Source organism: Gobio gobio (assembly GCF_949357685.1).
Source record: "Gobio gobio genome assembly, chromosome: 12".
NCBI lineage: Eukaryota > Metazoa > Chordata > Actinopteri > Cypriniformes > Gobionidae > Gobio > Gobio gobio.
Window position 1 is genome coordinate 30,877,402 of NC_137105.1, and position 24,829 is coordinate 30,902,230.

Consider the following 24,829-nt stretch of genomic DNA (forward strand, 5'->3'; position numbering starts at 1 on the left):
CATTGATCGTGCTTTAGGTCTCGGCGTAGTGCTCAAAATGGAGCTTAAGTGTGTATTTCATCGATTCCCGAACACCGGCGCTACGTCATATTCTCGCGCATGCGTCGTGGAGGCGCACACGGAAGACAAGAACAAGTTGGATAAAGGTGTTATTTTGATTTTTTTTTGCGCACAAAAACTATTGTCGTCGCATTGTATGATTATTGTAGAGCCACTGTGGTGAGATAGACTTTGTAACGACGTTTTAAGTGCCTTTCATGGATCTTGGAAGTGTCAATGTACTGAATGCCAATGGAGGCCTGTGTGAAGCCTTTCTCAGCCATCAGCTTTCAACTAAAATATCTTCATTTGTGTTCCGAATATGAACGGAGGTCTTACGGGTGTCCAACGACATGAGGGTGAGTAATTAATGACAGAATTTTCATTTTTGGGTGAACTAACCCTTTAATCATAATTTGTGTGAAAATGAATAAAAGTGGTTTTAATGGCTCCAGTGTTCATTTTAGCTGGAAACTACTTAAATGTATGCATTGGTACTTTTTTGCAGTTTTGCAGTCCCATATTTCCAATGAGCCTGGGTTGACCTTATTCCACCATAAACAACCTTTTTTGCATTGAAAAGGTTCCATTTGTGGCATGATGAGCTGGAAGCCCATTTGCCTGTGTTGTAGTAAATGCTGTGACGTCATTAATTTGCACCCGCATTTAGGCTTGAGCGCACCTTTGGTGGCATCTCGTCTGTTTGTTCCCGTGCATTGGCCTGGTGCTGCGTGTTGTTGTGTGTTGCTGTGACCGTCTCGAGGTAGTGGACTAATGGTAGACTGTGTGTGATCTCCATTGTGTATGTAGTAACTAAATGGTTTGTTGTATTCAATTGATTTCTTTATTGTACTGGGCCAGTAAGGTATTATATAAAGGCCGTTTGTGGATGAACAATTGCATTATATAATCTTTTATTTTTATTTTCTGTGTGTGTGTGGTGCGTGGAAAGTGTGTGTGTGTGTGTGTGTGTGTGTGTGTGTGTGTTTTTTTAGGAGCTGCAGCTCTTTTGGCGTAGGAAATTGACTGTTCCCTTCTCTTCTTTGGTGGTGGTGTTTACACCGTGTGCCGTGACTGATCACTTCACTGGGGCACTTTTGCTGTGAGTGAATATATATTTTGCCAGGGCAATTCTTGAGAGAGCCCGCAGCTTTGGTTCTTTTAACATCATATATGAATGTTTGGGGCTTGTCCCTTTCTTGTGCCTCAGGTTTTTTATAAATTATAATAAACTTTTGTAATTTTGTATCAATACCTGTGTCTCCATTCTCCTTGTCTTTAGCAGGGAACCTGTGCACTGATAATACACTCTGGGTGAAATTCCCAGGGTGCCGTAGTCGAAGATCAACATATGCAGTGTTCTTTGTCCTTTTAGAGTATGATTTATTTTTGCTATTGAACCCTTTCCCTCTGTCTGCTCCTTGTGGTTGCCACACATAGATGTTCTAACAGTGCACATTTTTATTGGTAGCTGCCAAGCATTATGCATGCTAGCGAAAATATTTAATACATAAACACATAAGGGAATGGGAATATGTAGAACTGTGCAACAGGCAATTCTGCATACATTTGCGTTTGTGCAGGCCTGAGTCATATAAATAACAAGAAAGATATAAATTTAGTTTTCATCAGCATACAACAGTTACTCAGTGGAAAGGGAGGCATCTTTAACTAGGACGGTAAGTGCACATATATGGTCTTTAACTCGGCAAAGTCTTTGTTCCGTTAGGTCATATCTCTGCTTCGGACAGATCTCCAGAACCCACAGCTGCTGAATAACCACAGCGTAACCAAACATCCCTGCATCTCTGTTTTATAAAAAATCCTATCCATACCCTTTCATTCCCACGGCAAGCCAGCTGGAGCAGATTTTCCCTGGTTGCCGTCTTGTCTGCCTCATGGGCTCATCCTGCTCACAGGACACAGTTTGATTGGGCAGTGGTCAGGGGAACAGAGATTAGTAACTGGATATATAGAGCAGGGGACTGCTGGGAAGACTCCCTGTCATCCGATGAAAACCTAGGACTGTGCGGTAGCGGGGCATGGTCAGACGTGAGCCGCAACCCCTGCTGACAACCCGTTTGTTGCGACCGTGCTTCACTCAGACCCCTCATTTGCCTGCCACTCTCTCTGTGTGTGACCCATTTGGATCCTAGTCGTTTTGGCCTGACAAATAAGGGGCTACTTTACCACCATAGAGAGATATGTCTCTTCCCATGGCAGATAGAGGACAGGCCCAGTGGGACCTGCCATTACGAGAGCCTAAAAGGGACCTTAAATGGCACACCATATCTGAACTTCGACACCAGCTCATGTGGGGACGTGGTCAGAGCTACTTGGCAGTTCATTGGTGTGGCCAGTCATAATTAGAGTGTGAAAAAAGTGGGACCTCGAGGGGAAACTGGTGCCATGAATGAGGCTCTGGGAATCTGACTTCTTAAGCCGGCGGGACGTGCTGGGACCGGGATGTTTGCGGGCAGAAGATGTCTCCCAGATGTCCGGCTCCATTGTAACCATATTCATCCTTCCCTCTTTAAAGGGACATTCACTACATGTTGCTTAAACATGATGGATTAACAAGACAACACAGGATGAATGAACTGTGAAACAATTGTTTGTTTACAATATCTCTAGGTCAGACTGCTTTTAGCTTATGGGTTGCCACATAAGTGGCTCATTCAGAAGGAAATATCTATGCTGTGACTGGCCATGTGTAAATGTTCTATGAAGGGTTTTTAAGTGCTTCCCCTCCCCAACATGAAACATTGTTGGAGCTACAAAAGACCCACCTGCCTCACAAAAGACAAGAAGGGATGAGGCAAGATGGGAGAGGTCAAGAGAGGTCAGACGAGATTTTGTGCGCTCTGCACTCAGACTAAAGAGGAGGAAGGGCAGGTGCAGTGAAGATGGAGGTTTTACAAATTAGTGAAGTGCTTGGGTCAAAGGTCAATTGCAAATCAGACCTGTTGGGCTTAATTTGCCAGTTTATGTGGATTATAATGGAACACAGAGACGCATTTAAATATATTTGAAATGTGTTTGCTGATTCCTCTGACTATCTAATGTAGGGCCCTATGATTTCACGATCCGGAAAACACGGATGGAATCATGAAATTCAGTCATATTATGGCTATATAATTTGTCAAATTGTGATATGAACTAGTGTCTGCCGTCTCACTACACTCTAAAAAAAAAGGCTCGTAATCATAGGGGAACCTTTTTTAGTGCTATATAGCACCAATTTTGGTGCTTCAGTGGTTCTTCAGCAGTTCTTCAGAGGTGCTATATAGCACCTTAGTCAAAGAACCGGTGAAGAGCCTCTGAAGAACCGGTGAAGAACCTCTGAAGAACCACTAAAGAACCACTGAAGCACCAAAATTGGTGCTATATAGCACTAAAAAGGTTCCCCTATGATTACGAGCCAAGAACCATTTTTGGTGCCATATAGAACCTTTTTTTTTTAGAGTGTATATGAGGGCATGAACACATGAACATCATCTCACTTCACCGGCATTTCACCATTTCACATAAGACAAAGTAATCATCACACAGAAACTCAAAGGTCTTCACAACAAACAAAAACACAAGTTCAGTTTAACCTGAAGAAAATGTGACTGAAATACTATTGTAGAAGAGTAAAATGTAACTCTCAAAGTAGTAGTAATAATAATAATAATTAAAACTTTAGGAAATTATCACACAATTATTCTACTTTGCTTTAATATTAACATTAAACCTCGGTTTTGCAGCATTTTTTGCAATATTTTATATTTTAAAATATTAATAAATGTTAATGTTTTATGCCTTCATTTGATTACCACCTTTTTTATAATTCATTTGTATTAAATCAGAACGCAGAATTTCTAAAAAAAATAAAATAAAAAAAATTCACAAGGCCCTTAAAAAGGTGTATTACTTCAATTGATTACACATTCTTTTTTATTACAAATTTAATTCCACTTTTAAAAAAGAAATCCAGAAAGCACAGAATTTGGGAGTAATAAAACAGAATTGAGAAAAAATTAAGATTACTTCAACTTTTACATTGTATAAGTTGTATTGTATAAGTTTCATGATTTAATTAGACACCGTTTTTGATTACTAACATTTAATTTAGGCATTAAATCAAACAAAAACAAAATAGAATTTGGGAAAAATAAAATGGATTGCATGGTGCCCTATTAATGGTATGATATGGTACTAACATTATTATAACTTTTATTCTCTGCACAATCACAGAACACAGACAAAAGCTTGCCCTGCCTAATTACATTGAAAAATAATTAGCAAAAGATGGATTCCTTGTTTGTTTTCATTTTTATTTTATTTTTTACATCCTCCTGTGGATGGAATTACCAAAATTATGAACAGATATAGTGACAAAACATTTGAATAGACTCACAATTTCATAATGGACTGCAAAATATAAAGATTTTTTGCATCATTTCATAAAATGCCACTGAAATTACAAATACATTGAGTATTTAACAATGAACAAAACATACACGCGCATATATCCATAGAAATTTACGGAAATACCTGCACCAAAAAGGGGGGGGAAACAAAGGGAAAAAGGAGAAAACCCTGCTATGATATTCAATATTGTAGAAAAACAGAGGACAAAACATTTGTCTCATTTAAAACACATATACAGAAGAGCTCAGTATTCTTATACTTCAACACTGTAAACATCATTTAAAGACAGTGTCATAGTTCTTTTTTTTTATTCCAAATGTTTTGTTTTACCTCCACTGTCAATAATTCTCTAGTCCATCTAAATAAATCAGTAAAGAAATGGCTTGGTAATTTCTCAAACAAATCTGTGCGTTAAGACTTTCCCTCAAAAATGAAACACACTTTATATTTCCCAAATAAGTTGACAATCATCCTTTACAACTTTTTATGATTTGATTCCTCTTGATGAATTCAAATGATACTGGTTAGTGAAAGTTTGTTCATGGATTGTTTTTTTCCCCACTGTATAGCAAGAGTTTGAACTTCATCAGAAGATAAAGGCTGAATATTAATTTGAGGCACGTCCGTGTTGTCTGGTTATGTCTGTCTCCGAAAGCCATTGGTAGCACTTAAATTCAAACCGCTTTCTTGACTACACATTTCCTCCTGATTTTCTGTCAAGTTATGGCCACTTCCTGTCATTTACGCAAAGAGAGGTTTGACAGTTTGCAAAGTATCTGACAAGTAGGTGATAAACTACACATCCATATTTTTAAAAAAAATTCTCGTCCTTGTGTGAAACATGTGCAGCCTTAGCTTAAATTCAAATCAAGTCACAAATAAAATGTAGACTGTAAAAAGTCATAAACATAAATGGCAGGATGTTTTAAATAGCGAATATGCAGCTACAGAACAGTGGTGTATGCAGAGTGGAGGCGAGGGATGGCTGTCGCGTAAATTTGAGCTGGTGATGTATGAAAAGAGACAGGTGGAGGCGATTCAGTGTGTAGGAACAGAGGTCATAATGAGGAAATCATTTAATCCCAGGATCCTTTAGAGGACAGGCAGTCACCCAGGGCTTCCAGAGAGCCCCAACACAATTCAGTGATTGCAGTTTCAACAACCCACAGGATGGTGCATAGAATGCTGCTACAAATGAATGGCGTGTGTGTGTGTGCGTTTACTCAAATTATTTCTTCAGGTGAGCACCTGTGCTTTATATTGGTGTCCAAATAGCTGCTAATTCATTTTTGATTTCAGAATTGATTCATTTGTGAATGAACACATTCCTTTAAGAATTTAATAATAAGCGCAACAATCTAAGCTTATGAAGTTTATGACTTCCCTTGAAGTGAATCCAGTCTGAATTAGTCAAGACTGCACAACAAACATATTATAATACCATTAAACTATGAAAGGATTCGACCTTATACAAGGTTTGGACATCACTGAAATTAAGAGCTAGATGAGGAAGGAAGAATGGCAAGAAATGGCAATGGATGTTAATTTGAGCGAATGTAAACATTTTGGTCTTTAAAAGTAAAATCTGGTATATGAAAAATGACAGCCTTTTGAAAAAAAAAAAGCCAGGAATGAAACACTGGCGGCCTCAACACTGTTTATATACAGGGATCACAATAATGAAGAGGAAATATTGTTATTTTTGTTGTCATTTGCACATTGTCATTCTCATAAATGTCATGGTTGATGAACTTTAATTTAATTTAATTTCAAAGGTTGTCAATAGAAAATCTTTCAGATGCAGTTAAACTGCATCAGCTGCCTTAAAACATCCCTGGGTTTTTTGTCCCTTAAAATTGTTGAATATTTTTATTGTCAAAGTGACATTCAGTGCTTTATATCTATCTACTGAATATAACCCATGATGAGTGGGGCCATTGACAGCAACAATAACATGAAAACGTTCTCAGATTTTTAGAAGTCGACCTCTTCTTTAGAAATTACCCATTTGTTTCCTTTGAGGAAACTAGTTTAGAACATATAACTGGCTGACTGCCAAAATCTCAGTATTTGTCATATCATAAGATGGGGTGTAGAAATATAATTTCAAGAACTGAATGCATTAGAAACCCATCAATAATGTACCTGCACATGCCATGTGTCATTACAAATAATCCAATAAATACAGAAATTATTGCACAGTAGAAAGGCTCCATGAATTCCTAATGGACTACTCCTCTGTTAGTTGCTGGGAAATGCAAGTAGGGTTTTTAGAACTGCAGACTAACATTTCCCTGTGTTCTTGTTTCTCAGGTGGCAGTTTGTTTTCACAAAAAAACAAAAAAAACAAAAAAAAATTCACTCCAAAAAAATATATAGTCAAGAAAAAGACTATCCAGGTAAACCCATAATGCAGTGCATTGAAAAGAGTTCTCAAGCTCTGTCAGCCTGCTCAAGTTTGACGTCATTGGTCAACAAATGCTCTCCATGCCATTTCTTCATGTGTTTTTCCAGGGTGCTGTACACGCTGAAGGGCATGTGGCAAATATCGCAGCGATACACCTCTTTGCCAAACTGCCCGTGGGTCTTCATGTGCCGGGTAAGCTTGCTGCTCTGGGCACAAGCGTAGCTGCACAGGTCACACTTGTAAGGCCTCTCACCTGTGTGGCTGCGCCGATGCACGGTCAGATTGCTGCAGTTCTTGAACACCTTACCACAGAACTCACAGGTATCACTCCGTCGACTCTCTTTGGAGCTGGGTGGTCTCCCTGGCCCAGGACCCCGCATATGGAGGTGAGGTGTACTGCTGCCACTTCGCCCTGACATCCCACCACCCTCCAGAATTTCCCCTGGAGGGGTGGAGAAGCGCAGGCTGCCTGTCTCAGATGAAGAGTGCTCAGAAGAAGTGCCGAAAGGCGACTGCCTGGAGTCGTTAAAACCCAGGAATGGCTCCCTTATGAAGTGGCGGGATGCAGCATAACCGGCAAGCAACTGAGAATACACATTTTCAGGGGATATGATGGGCACCTGCGGCAGCTCCACATCCTTCTCCACCTTGATCCTCTTTGCTGAAGACCCAGAGAGGCTGGAGCTGGAAATAGGCATTGGCTTCCGGTGAAACATCACTGAGATGGAATCCTCCGGGCCGCAGCCTCTGCCATTCACCATGGGCCGTCTTTCTCTGTTGATATCCCTGGCTGCCAAATTTGTGTCCATCTCCTGGCATGGCCTGCTGCCCGGTGGCAGTCTCAAGTGATTGTCGAGGTTGTTGTATTGGCTTTCTGTCACTCTGTCAGTGGCCAGAGGCTTCTCCTCTGGGGAGGGTCTTGGGCCATTCTCTCTGTTTCTGCTCAGCTCCGAGTCCATGCTCAGGTTGGACTCAGGCCTGCTCCCATTTTGCTGTTCTTCCTCTTCTTCCTCTTCCTCCTCTTCCTCCTCTTCTTCCTCCTCCTCCTCCTCATTATCCAATCCCTCCCTTGTGCCATTTTCCTCACTGTTTTTAAGCCCCTCTCCAGCTGAGTCTGGTCCTCCCTGCTCAGGTGAACTCCCCATAGAGCCTGGCTTGTGCATGTGCGTCTTCATGTGGCGCTTTAGCTTGCTGGCCTGCGAACATGCATGGTCACAGAGATGGCACTTATAGGGTCTTTCTCCAGTGTGGCTTCGTCTGTGCACAATCAAGTTGCTTTGGAACTTGAAAGTCTTGCCACAGAACTCACAGGACTTGGCTTTGCCAACCTGATTTAGTGGTGGTGAGGAATGGCCTCTGGACGGAACTGATGGCGGCTGTGAGGGTGTGGTTAGGAAAGGTAGAGGTTTGGAGCCAGGCTGGAAGAGAGTAGGGCTGAGAAGCCGATGCATAGGGGGTACACGGTTAGGTGAAAGAGGGGGAGTTGGACCACCATTGTTGTTGTTGCCCGCCAATTCACGAAGACGCTGAGAAAAGCCCATGGCTGGTTCAATGCCCATTGGTGTCAGCCGCATCACTCGCTCAAAAGCACTTGGATGCTGGGACAGTAGACCCATCTCCTCTGGGCCAAGGCGTTCCAGGGGATGACGGGGTGGTGGAGGGCTTACAAAGGGCGGGGTAGATGGCAAGCGGGTTTCCATGTATCCAGGTGGTGGAGGCTCTCGTAGCAGTGGGGCACCCATACGCAAAAGTTGGAAAGGGTTGCTGCTATCACCCAGAAAGCTGGCTAGAGGGGAACGGGGCAAGACATCAGCCCCCAGTGGAGGAGGAAGGGCCATGCGAGGGGTAAGCGAGCAGCTAGTAGGGTGGGTGTCCAGGTAGATGCGTATCCCATGGATATTCTGCGCATGCTGCAGCAGAAACCATGCACTGGTAAAGGGTTGCTTACAAGTGGTGCAGATGTAACTGGAGGGCTCATCTCTTCCTGGAAGACACAAAACAAGTAGATGGAATTAATATACACATATTAGCTATTAACTCTCTGATCTGGTGCGAGGGGAGGTTGAGATAGTACACTTTAATAGCTTTCCATGTCATTTGCGCATCTGTTTGTTCTCTGTGATGGCTTTAAATGTAATCAAAGCTAAGAGTCCTCTATGGTGAGGTTCATGGATCATTTCTGTTTAAAAATTAAACAGGCAACATGTGAAAGACATTTCATTGCGCTCTGGCGACAGCCATTTTATAAGATTGAATGAAAATTACATCACCCTAAGAGGGAAGACAAGAGCTCTCTGATAGCCTAGCGGGTTATCTACTGTGAGGCAGGGCCGGCTGCTCTCTAAAGCTGTGTCAAAGAGGATCTGCCTGTATGTGACTCACCAAGAATCTGAGTCACACTAGGGGGTTAGTGAGAGCAGGGAAGCTCCCAGAGGGTTGAAGCCTAATGCAGATGGCAGGTATCGCCCACAGGCCACAGCGCATTGTGCTAATGCTAATGCCAGCCAGACGTTAATATAGAACTCCCCATTCAACACCCCAACACCCCCACCTTTCACTATTTCCATATGGAGATAATTATGTGGCAAAAGAAAGAGAAAGAGAGGATTAAGAAAGAGAATGAAAGGGAATCGTGTTGACAGGTCCATACATTGGCAAAGTCAGGTGCATATTTAGCTACTGACAGTCACCCATATACTTATATTTTTGTAATATGATTTTTCACTAAAATGTACTTTGCAAATACATGCCAGTGCTGTCATGTGCATTCTTTCACAGTGAAAAAAAAGACATTCATGTCAGTTTAATTTTTTTTTGCATAATATAAAGCTAATAACATTGCATGTTAATTCAGACAGAAGTGTCATGTGAACTCATGCATTGATATAGATGGTGTATTATTTTCCTGTTTAAGGAGGCTACACTATAAAAAAAAGGTTCTTTATGGCACCAAAAATGGTTCTTTGTCGTAATCATAGAGGAACCACTTTTGGTGCTATATAGCACCATATCTTAACATGTTCTGTATATGGTAGCGGTGCTATATAGCACCATAGTTAGCGGTGCTATATAGCACCTTAGTCAAAGGACCGGTGAAGAACCTCTGAAGAACCGCTGAAGAACCACTGAAGCTATATAACACTTAAAAAGGTTCCCTTATGATTACGAGCCAAGAACCATTTTTGGTGCCATATAGAACCTTTTTTTTAGAGTGTACTTATAAAACAAATATGATATTTTGGGGATATTTGGGGGGGGGGATTTTAGAATTTTACATAATTTAATCAGTAAACGCGTTGAAAACTGTGGAAAAAAAATGCCCAGTTAAAATGTTTAATTTTGATAATTTTGATCCAAAATGCAGTGACTTTGATATGCCAACAGATTCAAATTTCAAATATTTTACCATCCAAACTTGCACTTACCATGATACATTCAAGAGTTTGAGCTGCTGTTACAAATATTGTCATTCCATATATCCTCACAGAACCATAAGTATTTAAGTTAACTATTCGCTGTGTGTAATATTGGAGATTTCTTAGGATCATCATATTTCATTGTGAGTCGTATTTTGCAGATATGACTTGAGGTTTCTCTGAAAAACACCTGACTGATGCCGTGAAAAGAGAGAGAGAGAGAGAGAGAGAGAGAGAGAGAGAGAGAGAGAGAGAGAACACTGGACGTGTAAGTGGTTTGGTATGACAGGTCCACAGCCTGTGTTTGGTTTGGCTGGCCTTTAAATGGATACCTGGCATGAGGGATTTTGGATGCTAAAAGAGTAACAGAGAGAGAGACTGAGGGAACATGAGAAAAGAGGTGGTGGAGATTAGATACTAAAATACACACAGGCTGTTCGTTTTAATTTTGAGGCCCTGGACAGGAGCCCAAGTCTGGATAAAATCAACAATGGACATATTCCTCGGATAGCCTCATTAACATACCATATTCTTCTGATGGCTGTACAGGACTCAACATAACATGGGATGGACAAAAAGAGTGTAATAGAGCATTCGTGCATGCACTAATATATGCATTTGTGTGTGCACGCTCACACTCTCACCCCGAAATAACTGTGTGCTTGAGCTACTGCAATTTGCATCCTATCACATCATACAAAAAACACCATATGTTACTAAGGGACCGTGTCAGCTAACAGACAGGCAGACTTAATGACGACCAAAGACAAATTTCATCAACTTTCCAAACAAGCCAGAACGAGAGAGAGAAACCCATAGTGAATAAGTTAGGATATGCTAATGACCCATCAGAGATCCATGTCTTGTGACAGCAGCTTGTGTGGCATGATGGTGTGAAATTACCCATCAGGCACCTCAGGAACACAAATCTCCATCTGATCATGGTCCATTGGGTCCTACTGTGTGTGTGTGCCACACTACAGAGGCCTGGGAGGGCCATGTCACAGCAAAGCGCTCCAGCCAATAAAAGTGCTCATTATAGAATCATCGCTGTTCGCTCTGTGATTCAATTTGCAGTAATTACCGCGGTCCGTGTCCATGAAACCGTTCGCTGTGGGCCGCAGAGGTCAACTGCCAGTTAACAGAGTGTCTTTTCTCCTCTCAATGTATTCAATTGTAAGAGCCTAATAGCCTAATTTTCTTCCCTCTTGCACTTCAATAAATATTGCCGGGATTACAGGTTAAACAGCTAAATTGAGTTGTGGCTGTTATATTACAGAGATGGCTGTTGGCGTGAAGCTAACAACTCTGCAGTAGCGTTCTCATTGTGTTAAACAGTGCTGGGATGTCTATGTGCATGTCTTTGTATGTGTGTGTGTAGGATATGTGATTAATGACAAGCATGCATGTGTGCGCAGAGGGGGTTTTACACTAAACTTATCCAACCTCTTGGGTTTAGTATTACAAAACCTCACGGCCAATTAGTCCATCCTCAGGGACCTCCAACCTGGGTTTAGATATGTTGATTTCAACATTTTGTGGCAATTAATTTACTTTTAAGAGCATGAATGCAGTGACAGAGAAGTGAGGAGGAGGGGCCGGAGGGTGTTTTTTAATTATCTGCGAACAAATCTGGCAGACTTGAGAGCACTGCTGTTTCATGAGGGAAACAACATTAGCGTTAGCTACTGCTGTCTCCAGCATTACCCGACCATGAACCAATCACTTACCGAAGCTGGACTAATGGAATAGTCATGTGATGATGTGCAAATGTGTGAAACTCGTTTGATGTTGTCACAATGCAAGGACATATGTGTGTGCAATAATGTGCAGCTTGTTTGGTAATGTCACAACACAGGGACATATGAGCATGTGCGAATGCGTGAAACTGGTTTGATTATGCCACAATGCGAGGACATATGCATGTGTGCGAATGTGTGAAACTCCTTTCATGATGTCAAAATGCATGCAACTGTTTTGTTGGTCACTACGCAAGATCATCTGATCATGTGCAAATGTATGAAATTTGTGTCACAACCCAAAGCCATATGCACTGATCAGGCATAACATTATGACCACATGGGCACCCTGACTGGTCTGCGGCTATACAGCCCCATACGCAACAAACTGCGATGCACTGTGTATTCTGACACCTTTCTATCAGAACCAGCATTAACTTCTTGAGCAATCTGAGCTACAGTAGCTCATCTGTATGATCGGAACACACGGGCCAGCCTTCGCTCCCCACATGCATCAATGAGCCTTGGCCGCTCATGGCCCTGTCGCCTGTTCACCACTGTTCCTTCCTTTGACCACTTTTGATAATTACTGACCACTGCAGACCGGGAACACTCCACAAGAGCTGCAGTTTTGGAGATGCTCTGACCCTGTCGTCTAGCCATGACAAATTGGCCCTTGTCAAACTCGCTCAAATCCTTACGCTTGCCCTTTTTTCCTGCTTTTAACACATAAACTTTGAGAACAAAATTTTCACTTTCTACCTAATATATCTCACCCACTAACAGGTGCCGTGATGAAGAGATAAAAAGTGTTATTCACTTCACCTGTCATAATCTTATGCCTGATCGGTGTGTGTGTGCAAATATGCGCAACACGTTTCTGAATTATATAAAGACAAGTGCATGTTAGAATGCTTGCAACTTGTTTAATGTCACAACGCAAGGAAAAATTAAATGAGAATATGCAAATGTGTGAAACTTCTGTGACAACGCGAGGGTATCTACGTATTTGCAAATACATGCAATGCGTTTGGTAATGGAATCGTGAAGACGAGTGGATTTGCAGATTAGTACGTGTTTGATGATTTCACAACACAAGGACATATGACCATGTGCCAATGTGTGAAACTCATGTGACAACATATGTGCATAAAATCCTTGAGTCTGGCGCCTTAGACCACTCGGCTGTTCTGACACTCACAACGAACTTTCCGATGCTCAGTCCAATCACTGTTCATGGTGGCGAAAACATAAGATTTGTGTGTGCAGTTGCATGAAACATATTTAAGTATGTGCAAATCCGTGCAACGTGTTCTGAAATAATTTCACAAAGACAAGTGCATGTACGAATGCATGCAACTTGTTTGATGATGTCACAACATAAAGACATATGTGCGTGTGAAAATACGTGAAACTCGCGTGACACCGCAAGGGCTTCTCTGTGTGTGCAAAGATAAGTGGATGTGCGAATGACACTAGATTAAGTCACAATGCAAGGACAAATGTGCGTATGAAAATGCATATAACTAGTATGATGAGGTTACAATTCTAAAATAGTAATGTGTGTGTACTCTGTCCTGGCAATCTTGAACCCGCTACATTCCTAGCTGTCGAAAGCCACAGCAGTGGATTTGCATAGAGAACAAAGGACAGGGTGATGCCATGGGGACTACAACACGCCTTTTCTCCCCTCCGGACCCTCCCCCCACCCCAAACGTCCCCTCTGTGCACCTGTCACAATCCTGGCTGACACCTCACACCGTAGTAACACGGGCCCTCATTAGCATGCCTGTGATCTGGGGCTCCCAGGGGCTTGTGGGGCCTCACCTCGCATCACTGATGTCTTGTTTGTGATGATCGTGGCTAATCAGGGGGCCAGACCACTATGCTAATGAGAAACACAGAGGTACAGCATTCTGTGTATTGCAACTCTGCTGTCTGTGCCACCAACACACTCTAGGGACCGTTGATGTGATTTGGATGCGAGTGCTTGTGTCTGAGAGAGATAAACAATGTCTATGCACTGCTATGGGAAGAGTACTGTGGAATATGTTATTAAAAAAAATAATAATAAGTTTAAAGTTTTACTGATTCTTTAAAGTCAATTTAGATCAGGGGTGTCCAATCTCATCCTGGAAGGCCACTGTCATGCAGATTTTAGCTCCAACTTGCCTCAACACACCTGCCTATAGGTTTCTAATATGACAAGTATAAGAACTTGATTAGCAGGTTTGTTTAATTGGGGTTGGATCTAAACTCTGCAGGACAGTGGCCCTCCAGGAGCAGGATTGGACACCCCTGATTTAGATTAATTGCACTATTTCTATGCCACTAGTGGCACTGTTTATCGACAGGTTTTCTGAACACTCCTCATATAACTCTACTTATAGACCAGCAGCCATATCAAACTGTAGCCCAAGACTGGTTTCCCACTGTGTTGAGCCTGGATGGGAGACCTCCTGGGAAAATTAGGTTGCTGCTGGAAGAGGTTTTAGTGAGGCCATCAGGGGGTGCTCACCCTGTGTGGGTCCTAACGCCTCAGTGTAGTGATGGGGACACTATACTGTAACAAGCACCATCCTTCGAATAAGACGTTAAACCGAGGACCTGACTCTCTGTGGTCATTAAAAATGCCAGAATGTCCTTCGGAAAAAGATTAAGGGTGTAACCACCGGCATCCTGGCCAAATTTGCCCATTGGCCTCTGTTCATCATCATGGCTTCCAAATCATCCCCATATACTGATTGGCTTCTGGTGTGTGATGGGCGTTCTGGCGCAATATGGCTGCCGTCACATCATTCAGGTGGATGCTGCACATTGGTGGCAGTTGAGGAGATTCCACCCTAATATATGTACAAATTATTATTATTATTATTATTATTATTATTATTATTATTATTATAACTGACTCTGCACTTGAAGATTTAATAATTCGTACACTTAAAAAATGACATACTTCAGCTTTAAATTGTATAGATGGTTCACTGTCTATCCTTCTGTTTCTGTTTCTCTCTGTCTGCCTTGATATATCTTAGTAGATGTGACTGTACATTGATTGAGCTGTGAGCCTTAACAAACCATCATATTGTCCTTGATGAATGATTATGACATAGAAGTAAATGATTTTGGCAGGAAGATGATGAGTGGAAAGCCAGACCACATGCTGGGGCCAAAACCACCATACCAGTTTCTTGAGGGGAGTCTGATATTTTCATGCTAAATTCCACAGCCTGCAGCGAAGTGTGTGTGTGTGTGTGTGTGTGTGTGTGTGTGTGTGTGTGTGTGTGTGTGTGTGTGTGTGTGTGTGTGTGTGTGTGTGTGTGTGTGTGTGTGTGTGTGTGTGTGTGTGTGTGTGTGTGTGTGTGTGTGTGTGTGTGTGTGTGTGTGTGTGTGTGTGTGTGTGTGTGTGTGTGTGTGTGTGTGCGCATCCTCTTTGATGTGCTCTGCTTGTAGGAAATAAACTCTTAAAAACGTTGGTGTTAATAGAGATATTAATCAATCATTTTTCTTGTTTTCCACTAACAATATCTAAAAATATGTGAGAAATTAAATTTTATAAATAATAATAAAGAAAATTTGAACTTCATAAAACAAAACAAAAACACTGATTAAGAAAGGGATCTTTGCAGTGCAAATATTTGTTGGCCCAACAAGAAAGCTTTATAACCATGAGCCAGGTGCTTAGTGTGAAAGCCTGCTCTGGCAATACTTTAAACTGAACTAATAATTACCTTTATCAATTTCGCTGTAGTCTTTTTTTACCCATAATCCTCCCGTAGTTCAGTGCCCTGGTGGATTAGAGCTATCTATGATTCCTGGCCATAATGAGGACGGACAACTGTATATGAAAAGACTCCCATTCTACAGTGGAAAAACTGTGTGTGTAGAGAAGCCACAGAGGATAGTGGCAGGGATAGTGGTTATGGCAGGCACACACGCATACATACACACACTTATGTCTCCTGTCTAAGTGAAAGCAGGCCTGTTGCAATAACTGTTCCAATCTGTCTCCATCTGCAGGAGCACAGAGGAGGGACATCGCAAACTGTGGTCTCACAGCACACAACAAACAAGCATTTTGATGCAAATACACGCAAAAGACACCTTCATACACACAGTCACACCCACACCTACACAAACAAATAAACTTATATTTTCTCAGCCATTGTCACAAACTAAAAAAGAGGAAGAAACACACCTAGACCCCCATAATAAATTCATCCCAACCCACTAACACACAAAATCCATTCAGCCGTTTAGGTTAAGGCCAATTCTCAGGGCCTGCACTGCAAAGAAAAAGTATTTTTGCCGTGTTTTTTGGTACAAATGTACAAACATCAATAAATCAAGATACATATATATTATTTAGAAATCCATGAATGTTTCACCAATCATTATTACATATTCGGGTCTTTAGCAACCCGGGTATATCTCTATCACAGATGGATCTCTAAGTGCTGCAATAAACTCTCCTGATATTTTAATAACAAAATAAAAAGAAGCATATTTTTGGGGAATTTGGAAGGGCTCAATTTGAGCAGATGCTTTTTAGCAAAGCTATCATTTTCTACGCCTTCAAAATCAACATTTCGATCGCTGACAGGTTCTTCACCAGATTCACCATCAAGTGACAGTGACACTAATATTTGACTGCATGCAGTACTTGCTCTGCAGGAAATCGCTGAGCCATTTCAAGTTTTGCTGATGATACTTCCTATTCTTTTGTTTTATGCCTGCGGTAACTATGAGTGAAACGTCATTGTGTATCAGACATTGCCACCTATAAACCAATAAACGTGAACTGAACTTATTAAGTCATCAGATATTCAATTGTTGAGCAGAAAAAATCTTACACTATTACATACCTCGGGTCGCTAGAGACCCTATAAACTTTTTACAAAAAATTAATTAGAAAACAGACACAACAGGGTAGTGAAGGATTTCCCAGGTTGATAAACACCTGAGGTATGTGTTTAAGGGTTAAGACTACACTTTTTCTGAACTGGCTAATATGACATTTCTCTGGGACTTATACTGACACCTAGCGGTGTGGATGTAAAAGCAAAAAAAATTAAGTTACCGATGCCATTGTAGAAATGCATTATTCAGAGATTACCAAGATTAGCATAAAAAGAAAAGTACACAACAACATATTCATGAGATAAAGCAAGTATTCCATACCTATCCTATACATAACGACACACCCACATCAGCTATCTACTTCCTCCTGCACGCTTACTGCCAGTCTCATGAAGAAACAGGCCAGCCAAGGGTAGCGTAACCGTCTAAATGAAAACACATGCCACCCTAGAGTGCCCTGTCATCATCTGATACTGCCAGAGCGAAGACGTCCTACGGCGCAGACGGGAAAGGACAGTGAAAAACAACTGGAAAGACTTCTCTGTCAGTAAGAGCTATGACTCTTGGCTCGGTGAGAACAGAGAGAAGTGCATTAGCACAGCGTTTTGTGGCATTGCAACTAGTCTGAATCATAGCTTGGAGTGTGCGTCACCGCGTTAAGATGTGGCTGGCGTGAAAAGGCGTTCAAGAAGAGCTGCAGGAACTTGATGGATGACACTGGAGCTTGCGGCTGAAGGGAGACGCAGAAAAGCCAGCGGGGTGGAGAGAAAAAAGCAAATAGGGGGACAGCGAGGGACCAGTTCAAAGCAAACATTGCTCCATGTCATCACAATCGTACTCTGGATCACAATCAAATCTCCCACCCGGTTTGCGCTAATAGCTAATCTCTGAATGTTTGACATGAGATGGAATAAAAATAGCCTTTTGTTAGTTAAGTTGTTACTTTGAGTTTTTTTTTGGTGCCCTTTTGTCCTTTTAATCCTTTCGATTTTACATGTTTTTAGAAGTAAAGATCAATAAAGAAAATATCTAAAAAAGGATACTCATTCATCTCTGTTTGGCTGGTGCAGGACTTCCCAGAAGTGCACAGTTTGAATTCTGCCATTTTGCTCGTGGCCCCTCAGTTCTAAACACAAACGTTTTTATTAAACTATAAATCTGACTACACTTCATTTTTTTTATCAAATTATCGAGCACAAATGTCTTAACATTCATAAATGTATCTGTAGTAATTGAAGTAATATTCATACAATTACTTGAAAAGCAATGATTTCTCAAAAATGTCATGATTAAGTAACTTCACACTTAAAACAAAAAAGGTCTGATAAATAAATTTGTTTTCATTTTAAATTAAAAGGATAGTTCACCCAAAAATGAAAATTCTGTCAACTGTTTGCCAACATTCTTCAAAATATCTTCTTTTTATTTCAACAGAAGAAGAAAAGACTTTGGAACAATTGCAACTAGTTGCAACCTTAAGTAATTAAGGTATGTTTTGCATGCTGGGACCAGCACGGAATGCTGGTTGCTGGTTTGCTTGTCCCCAGCAAGACCAGCACTATTACTGGTTCAAACCAGCATAAACCAGCCTGGACCAACATAAAATTCATGCTGGTTCATGCTGGATTTTTCATGTGTGTGAGGAAGGGAAGCAGAAAAGAGCAGAGAGCTATCCCGTATGTGAAATAATTGCCCTGGTATTTTTTTGGATTACGTCTACTATAATGGTCCCCAGCTGGGCCCAGGCTTCTATACCCATTTAAAGCTCACTGTAAAAATCCCCAGGCCCTCAGCGCGCCTTCCCAAACAATCAGGGCCCTGTAAAACAGCTCTTTAGATACCTTATGTGCCGGGATCTGCGACACATGCCAGTCATGTGAATGGGTTCCACTTCTGCTGCGCTCAACAGGACCAACACTGCAGTGGTACGACTGGTGCAAGAATCAGGGAGTACCCATAATCTTTAGCACAGATACAGGTGACCCCAAACTCAGATGCCAAATCAAAAGCATGTAGTCCAAGATAATATACATCCTAAATTGTATGCAATATTAAAATTAGCATGTTTTAAATAATCACAAAAAAAAAAAGTGCCTGGATGATGTTTTACACTGAGATAATGTGTCCTAATATTCTTCTATTAACATTAGAAATTGAATTGGTTGGATATTTAATTGTGGATTTGAGTTTAGATTTACACTATGTTTAGAATACTAACACTTTACAATAAGGCCCCATTACTTTTAGTTAATGCATTGATTAACATTGACTAACAACGAACAATACATTTGTTACAGTATTTATTCATCTTTGTTAATGTTAGTTAAAAGTACAACTATTCATTGTTAGTTCATGTTAGCACAATCTAATTAACAGATATAACTTTTGATTTTAATAATGTATTGGTAAAAGTTGAAATTAACATTACGTAAGCTAAATAAATGCTTTAGAAATATTTTCATTGTTAGTTCATTTTAATGAAGGCAGGTAACAAACCTTAATTGTATTTAAAACTTATTGTAACCTTTACTACTCATTGAATACTACACGTACACTGTCTAAATAGTATGTTAAACAGCATGCATTATATAATAAATGTTTTAAACAGTTGTATGCTATATTAGAAATACAATACTTAGGAGTTGCATAGTGATATCCACTTAGTATCTTGGAACTAAAAACTGATATTTGACATTTAATCCAGCATTTGGTAGTCCAATTAAATACCAAGTCAAGAAAAAAGATGTTAATAATTGTGTCTATTATTATTTTGGATTAATTTGCCACACCAGAAATGAAAGATCAAGCGCATTGCGGGATAGAGTATTGAGTGCAGTGTGCTCTTTTGCATACGGCACATTTTTAAAAGATGTGGAATATGTAGAACAAAACCATGCATTAATACAATAATCATTAAGCACACAACAATCATTTTAAGGGACAGCACCAGATTATCCCAATATTAACCCATTTAGAAGCACTATTTCTTGAAAAGCACAATTTGATGATGTGTCATTTTTGTCTTTGTCTAATTTGTATACCTTTTTTGGTAGCACTTTAGTTTAGGGTCCAATTCTTACTATTAACAATTTGCTTATTAGCATGCATATTACTAGGATATTGTCTGTTTGTTAGTACTTATAAAGCACATATTAATGTCTTATTCTGCATGACCATATTCTACATCCCTTAATCCTACCCATACCTAAACTTAACAATATTAATAAGCAGTATTTAGGAGTTTATTGAGGTAGAAATCATATTTAATAGGACCCTAATCTAAAGTTTTGTTGTTGTTGTTACATTTAACATGTAAATACATTTATATTACAATGAGTTCTAATTTTCACTTTGAAAATGAAATGCTTTTTGTTTATCTCACTACAAATGTTAATAGTTGTATTATGTGCATTATAATTGTTATTTATACTTAAATACCACATTTAATTCAGACCACACACACAACTTGCCTAACACTCAAATTAATCTATCAATATTAGCCAATATTAGATATTGTTTATACTGGTTGTAACTGTGGACACTTTTATCTGCTTATCTCCTTAAGTTTAGATTTGTGCTATATGTTAGTATTTAAGAATACTTTTATTTTATTTGACTTTGTCTACTATTATTTTAAATAGTATATTAAAATTTGTATATATATATATTTTAATACTTTTTTTAGTTTTGTTGCATTTAACGATACACTAAAATACATTATAATAATGTAAGTTGTCATTTACATAAAAAAAATGAAATACTTTCTCTGTTTATCTCAAGGCAAATGTTCATATGTGCATTATAATTGTTGTTTATACTTAATACCGCATGTTTATCCAACTGTGTTTCAGACCACACACACAAACTTGTCTAATACCCAGCTTAATATGAAAATCCATTGTTATAACTCTCTGAGCTCTACTCTCAGACTCAATGACTAACCAGCATCCCAGAAGTCTCTCCTCTATTATTTATAAAGTTTTTTAGTCAGACAGTAGACCTTTCTTTCATACTGTGCATTATAAATTATAATAACTATTGTAAGACCTAAATTAACCTATACGTCTTTCATAATATTGATTTGAAGTGTTTTATTTATTCATTAAAGTTACAATTTACCTTACAGCGTATACTTTCCATCCATGTACTACTTTTGGTGTGCAGAAATATGCAAATAAAGAAGTTTAATATCTACAGTTATAAACTGATTGACAACACTGACGGTTAACTGTTTCATGCAAGTCATATTTATGAGAACAAAGGTTAAAAAGAGAGTGCCGATTTCTCCGTCATGTGTCATCTCGCCCTCAGCCCTCTTCATCCTCTGCTGGGGGAGATCAGCTTCTCCCAGGGCTGTTTTCACAATGATGCGTTTTCAGCTTTTGGCACAGCTCCCCGCATAGCTTATGGTTAAGAACAGTCTTTCATCTAGCCAATGCCTTTAGCAAACATACCGGGAGGGCCACATCTGCCGCACACTACATGCAAGAACAAGCCCTTACTGGCATGAATAAAAACTGATAAGATCCAGGGTTTATTCATTCAGTGGGCTGCTAGGGAGGGTTTAATGCTAAATTATAATGGCGGCTCTCATCCTACAAATCTCAAACTGTAATATCATCAACCACTATCAACATGACAGAGCAGCCCCCTCCCCTTATTTTAGAGTACTAAACTCTTGTTCAAGTACTTGGTGATGGGAAAAAAAAGAGAAAAAAAAGACAACTAATAAAAAACAAACAAATTGTGATCTCACACTAAGACATGGTACATTCAACTCTGTATATTCCCTGTAAAGTATGCCAGAATGCAGTAGTCTGCTGCAAACCGACCTGCAATTTTATGAATTGCAACATGAAAACTGAATTATATGAATTAATTATTCCTTTAATATATTCAAGGGATACGCACCCACAAATTTTAGCTCTCTCTTCATTTACTCACCCTCTGTACAGATAAAAATGTTAGCAAAATTATTCCCGTTCACATGGTTCCGTGGAAACGACTAAAAACGCTGTATTAGGAATGCCAGACAAGTAATTTGGCGCTCATTTTGTAAAGAAAAACTACGCACATGCACACATATGTATTCAAATGCGATTGCCTATAAACTAAACGTGTAGTGCTAATGTGCATGCCGTCACCATTCTCACAGATTCCCATATTTTGAAGTTTACATGAAGATGAAAACGATATCGTTTCAAAACTATTTCAAAACCTATTTCAAAGTTTGCGTTCTCAAGCCACCAAACACTGTTGCCAATGAACGTCCTAAAAGAATGAAAAGTTTTCTATTTTAGTTGAAAATGGTGTCGTGTAAGTGGCCCCAAAGTAAATAACTAATGATTTTTTTCACAACGGAAATGAATCATTCAAAAACTTACTTTAGATGGACAATAACTTTTTTCTAGAGCTGATGTACAGCCAAAACAATCTCTCTTCTATTAGTTTCCTGTTATCACTGTAAAGCTGCTTTGAAGCAATCAGTGTTGTAAACAGCACTATATAAATTAAGGTGACTTGACCCTCATGCCATCCCAGTATGTGACTTTCTTTCCTCAGGTGTACACAAATTGAGCTTTTTAGAAAAATATTCCATCACTGTGATGGTTCAAAACCACGTAAAGGGAACACGACGGAAATCCACACAACCACAGTCGATAAATCAACATGAACCGAGAGCTGTGTGTAAGAAAAATATTATATTTCACTCTTTCCATGGCAGCGTTTTCTTTTCTTTTTTTAAGTTGCCAGCCACCACCAGCATTTTGATCAATTTCACAAAGAATATTATGTTGTAATGAACATCTAAACATGCCATATATCAAAATAAAGAACAGAGCCTCTGTTTTTAAAATAAATATTTTATTCTAGCGTCATGCATTCTTTTCGTTTTTTTATCAACAATTGAATGTGGGTGTTTCATAAGAAACATTTTTTTTTTTAAAAAGCTGAGAAATTCACTTGTTTCTTCTTTTTTTTCCTGTGTTTGATCAGAAGATACTCTTTAGGAAGTTGCATAATAGCGGAACTTGACGTATAACAGTGAAAACACGGAAAGCCAGAAAATTCCGTCAATGGTCGGGAAATGACGAACCATTCCTTCCGGCCAACTGTCACACACAGATTCATGAGTTCACATTTGATGAAAACATCAGTATGCATAGCATGATGTTAGCATGTTGTGAAACTCGTGCGAGAAGTGACATGGAAGCAGTGGACCGTCACATCTCCTGTGAGTTTCACCACATCATGACGTTTACATCAAACAAACTCACATATGACAGTCTCGACTATAAGTTTATTAGTTATACGTTTAAAAGGAACACTATATTTTATTGGTTCACTTTAGACATTCTACTAACTATAAGTAACTTTGCAACTACATGTCAAATAAATCTCATTAGAGTATTAGTAGACTGTAGTAGAATGTAGACTGTTAGGTGTTAGGGTTCGGGTTAGTAGAATAGTTGCAAAGTTACTTATCGTCAGTAGAATGTCTAAAGTGGGAATAAAATGTTATAGTTTAAGTATTGTTCTCACACACACCTATCGTTTCACTTGAGAAGACATTTATTCATCAACTGGGTTTGTGTGGATTACCCTCATGTTTGCTTTGTGTGGTTTTTGAGGCGTCAACTTTGGAGGTCCCGTACACTTGCATTATATGGACTCACAGAGATGGATTATTAGATGGCATGAGTGTGAGTAAATGATCAGGGAATTTTCATTTATGGGTGGAGTATGCTGAAAAAACACAGACAGTATGTGCAAATAAACAACGTTGACAGACTGAAAAAAAGTAATGTTGTATGACAAAGAATGACTTTAAAAGCCTTACTTTTACGGTGCCACCCAGCAGGACTCCACACACAATGACAGAAATTTGCCACCAAACTCTGACACTAAACCACAGCAATGGTAGAACACACTGCTGTTTACTGCAGTATAATTCAGTGCAGTCTGCAAGATCTCGTCTTGATAATCACACTGTTTTTATTAACATCCTTTCAAATGTTCACAGACTCGGGAGCTTTTCTGAGCACGTAAAATGTTTGTTGTCAGTAAACCATGTGCCACGTGGAAGATGACATTAAAGTACAGATAGATTGCACATTTAGAGAGAGAAGTTTGAGAGAGTCGTAACAGATAATCCTTCACTGTCCGTCTGAGACAGCCGCCAGAAGAGCCTTCTCCTTTGGGCATCAGCATGTGTGTGGCTTGGCTGCCTGACTGTGACTCTATAGTCAGTGTTTGGCAAATAACTCTCCACGCAAACACTTTCTCACCCTGCAGTGCCAAGACTATTGTAATGTCCTACTGGTAGAGCCATCCAAATGTCAAGTGAATAAAAGGAAGGATAAATAAAATACATTAAGACTTTTGCCATTAAAATGGCATTAATTAATAAATGTGACCTGATAAACCATGAATGTACTGCTGAGAAAAATAGTTTAGACCAGCCTAAGATGAGTCTGGTTTTAGTTGCCAGCTAATCACCAGGCTGAGAGATCAGTAGGCTGCACAATATTGAAAAATAAAAAAAAAGACGTGATTGTCACTAGTGTTGTGATGTCACTAGCTGACCAAAATAGTTATATTTGGAAAGAATTAATCATTCTAGAATGATTGGGGTGATTTTGTTGCATCTCTATAAAACCTAAAAATTTAAAATTTTTACAACTCAAACCCTTTTTAGTTAGAACAGATATTTTATTTTATTTTTTTAATCTCTTTCCACTTCAGTTTAGTATATGGGTCACATTTCCACAGTTTTTGACCCAATCAATATGACTATAAAATAATATATTATTATTTTAAATAAAATATTAATATTAAATAAAATTAGTGCTGGGCAATCTATTAACCGTGATTAATCGCATCCAAAATAAAAGTTTGTGTTTACGTAATATATGTGTGTACTGTGTATAATTATTGTGTATATATAAATA

The 24,829-nt window shown here is 39.5% G+C and overlaps 1 protein-coding gene across 1 annotated transcript in view; it reads right to left on the reverse strand.

Moving 5' to 3' along the window:
* Positions 1-4,371: 4,371 nt before the first annotated feature.
* The window catches only part of bcl11bb (BCL11 transcription factor B b), a 38,896-nt gene continuing 18,438 nt past the window's right edge, over positions 4,372-24,829 (reverse strand). Inside the window, exon 3 of the mRNA XM_079831565.1 lies at positions 4,372-8,846. Coding sequence (XP_079687691.1) covers positions 6,889-8,846 — 1,958 coding nt within the window. The 3' untranslated portion in view covers positions 4,372-6,888. The remainder of the gene's footprint in view (positions 8,847-24,829) is intronic.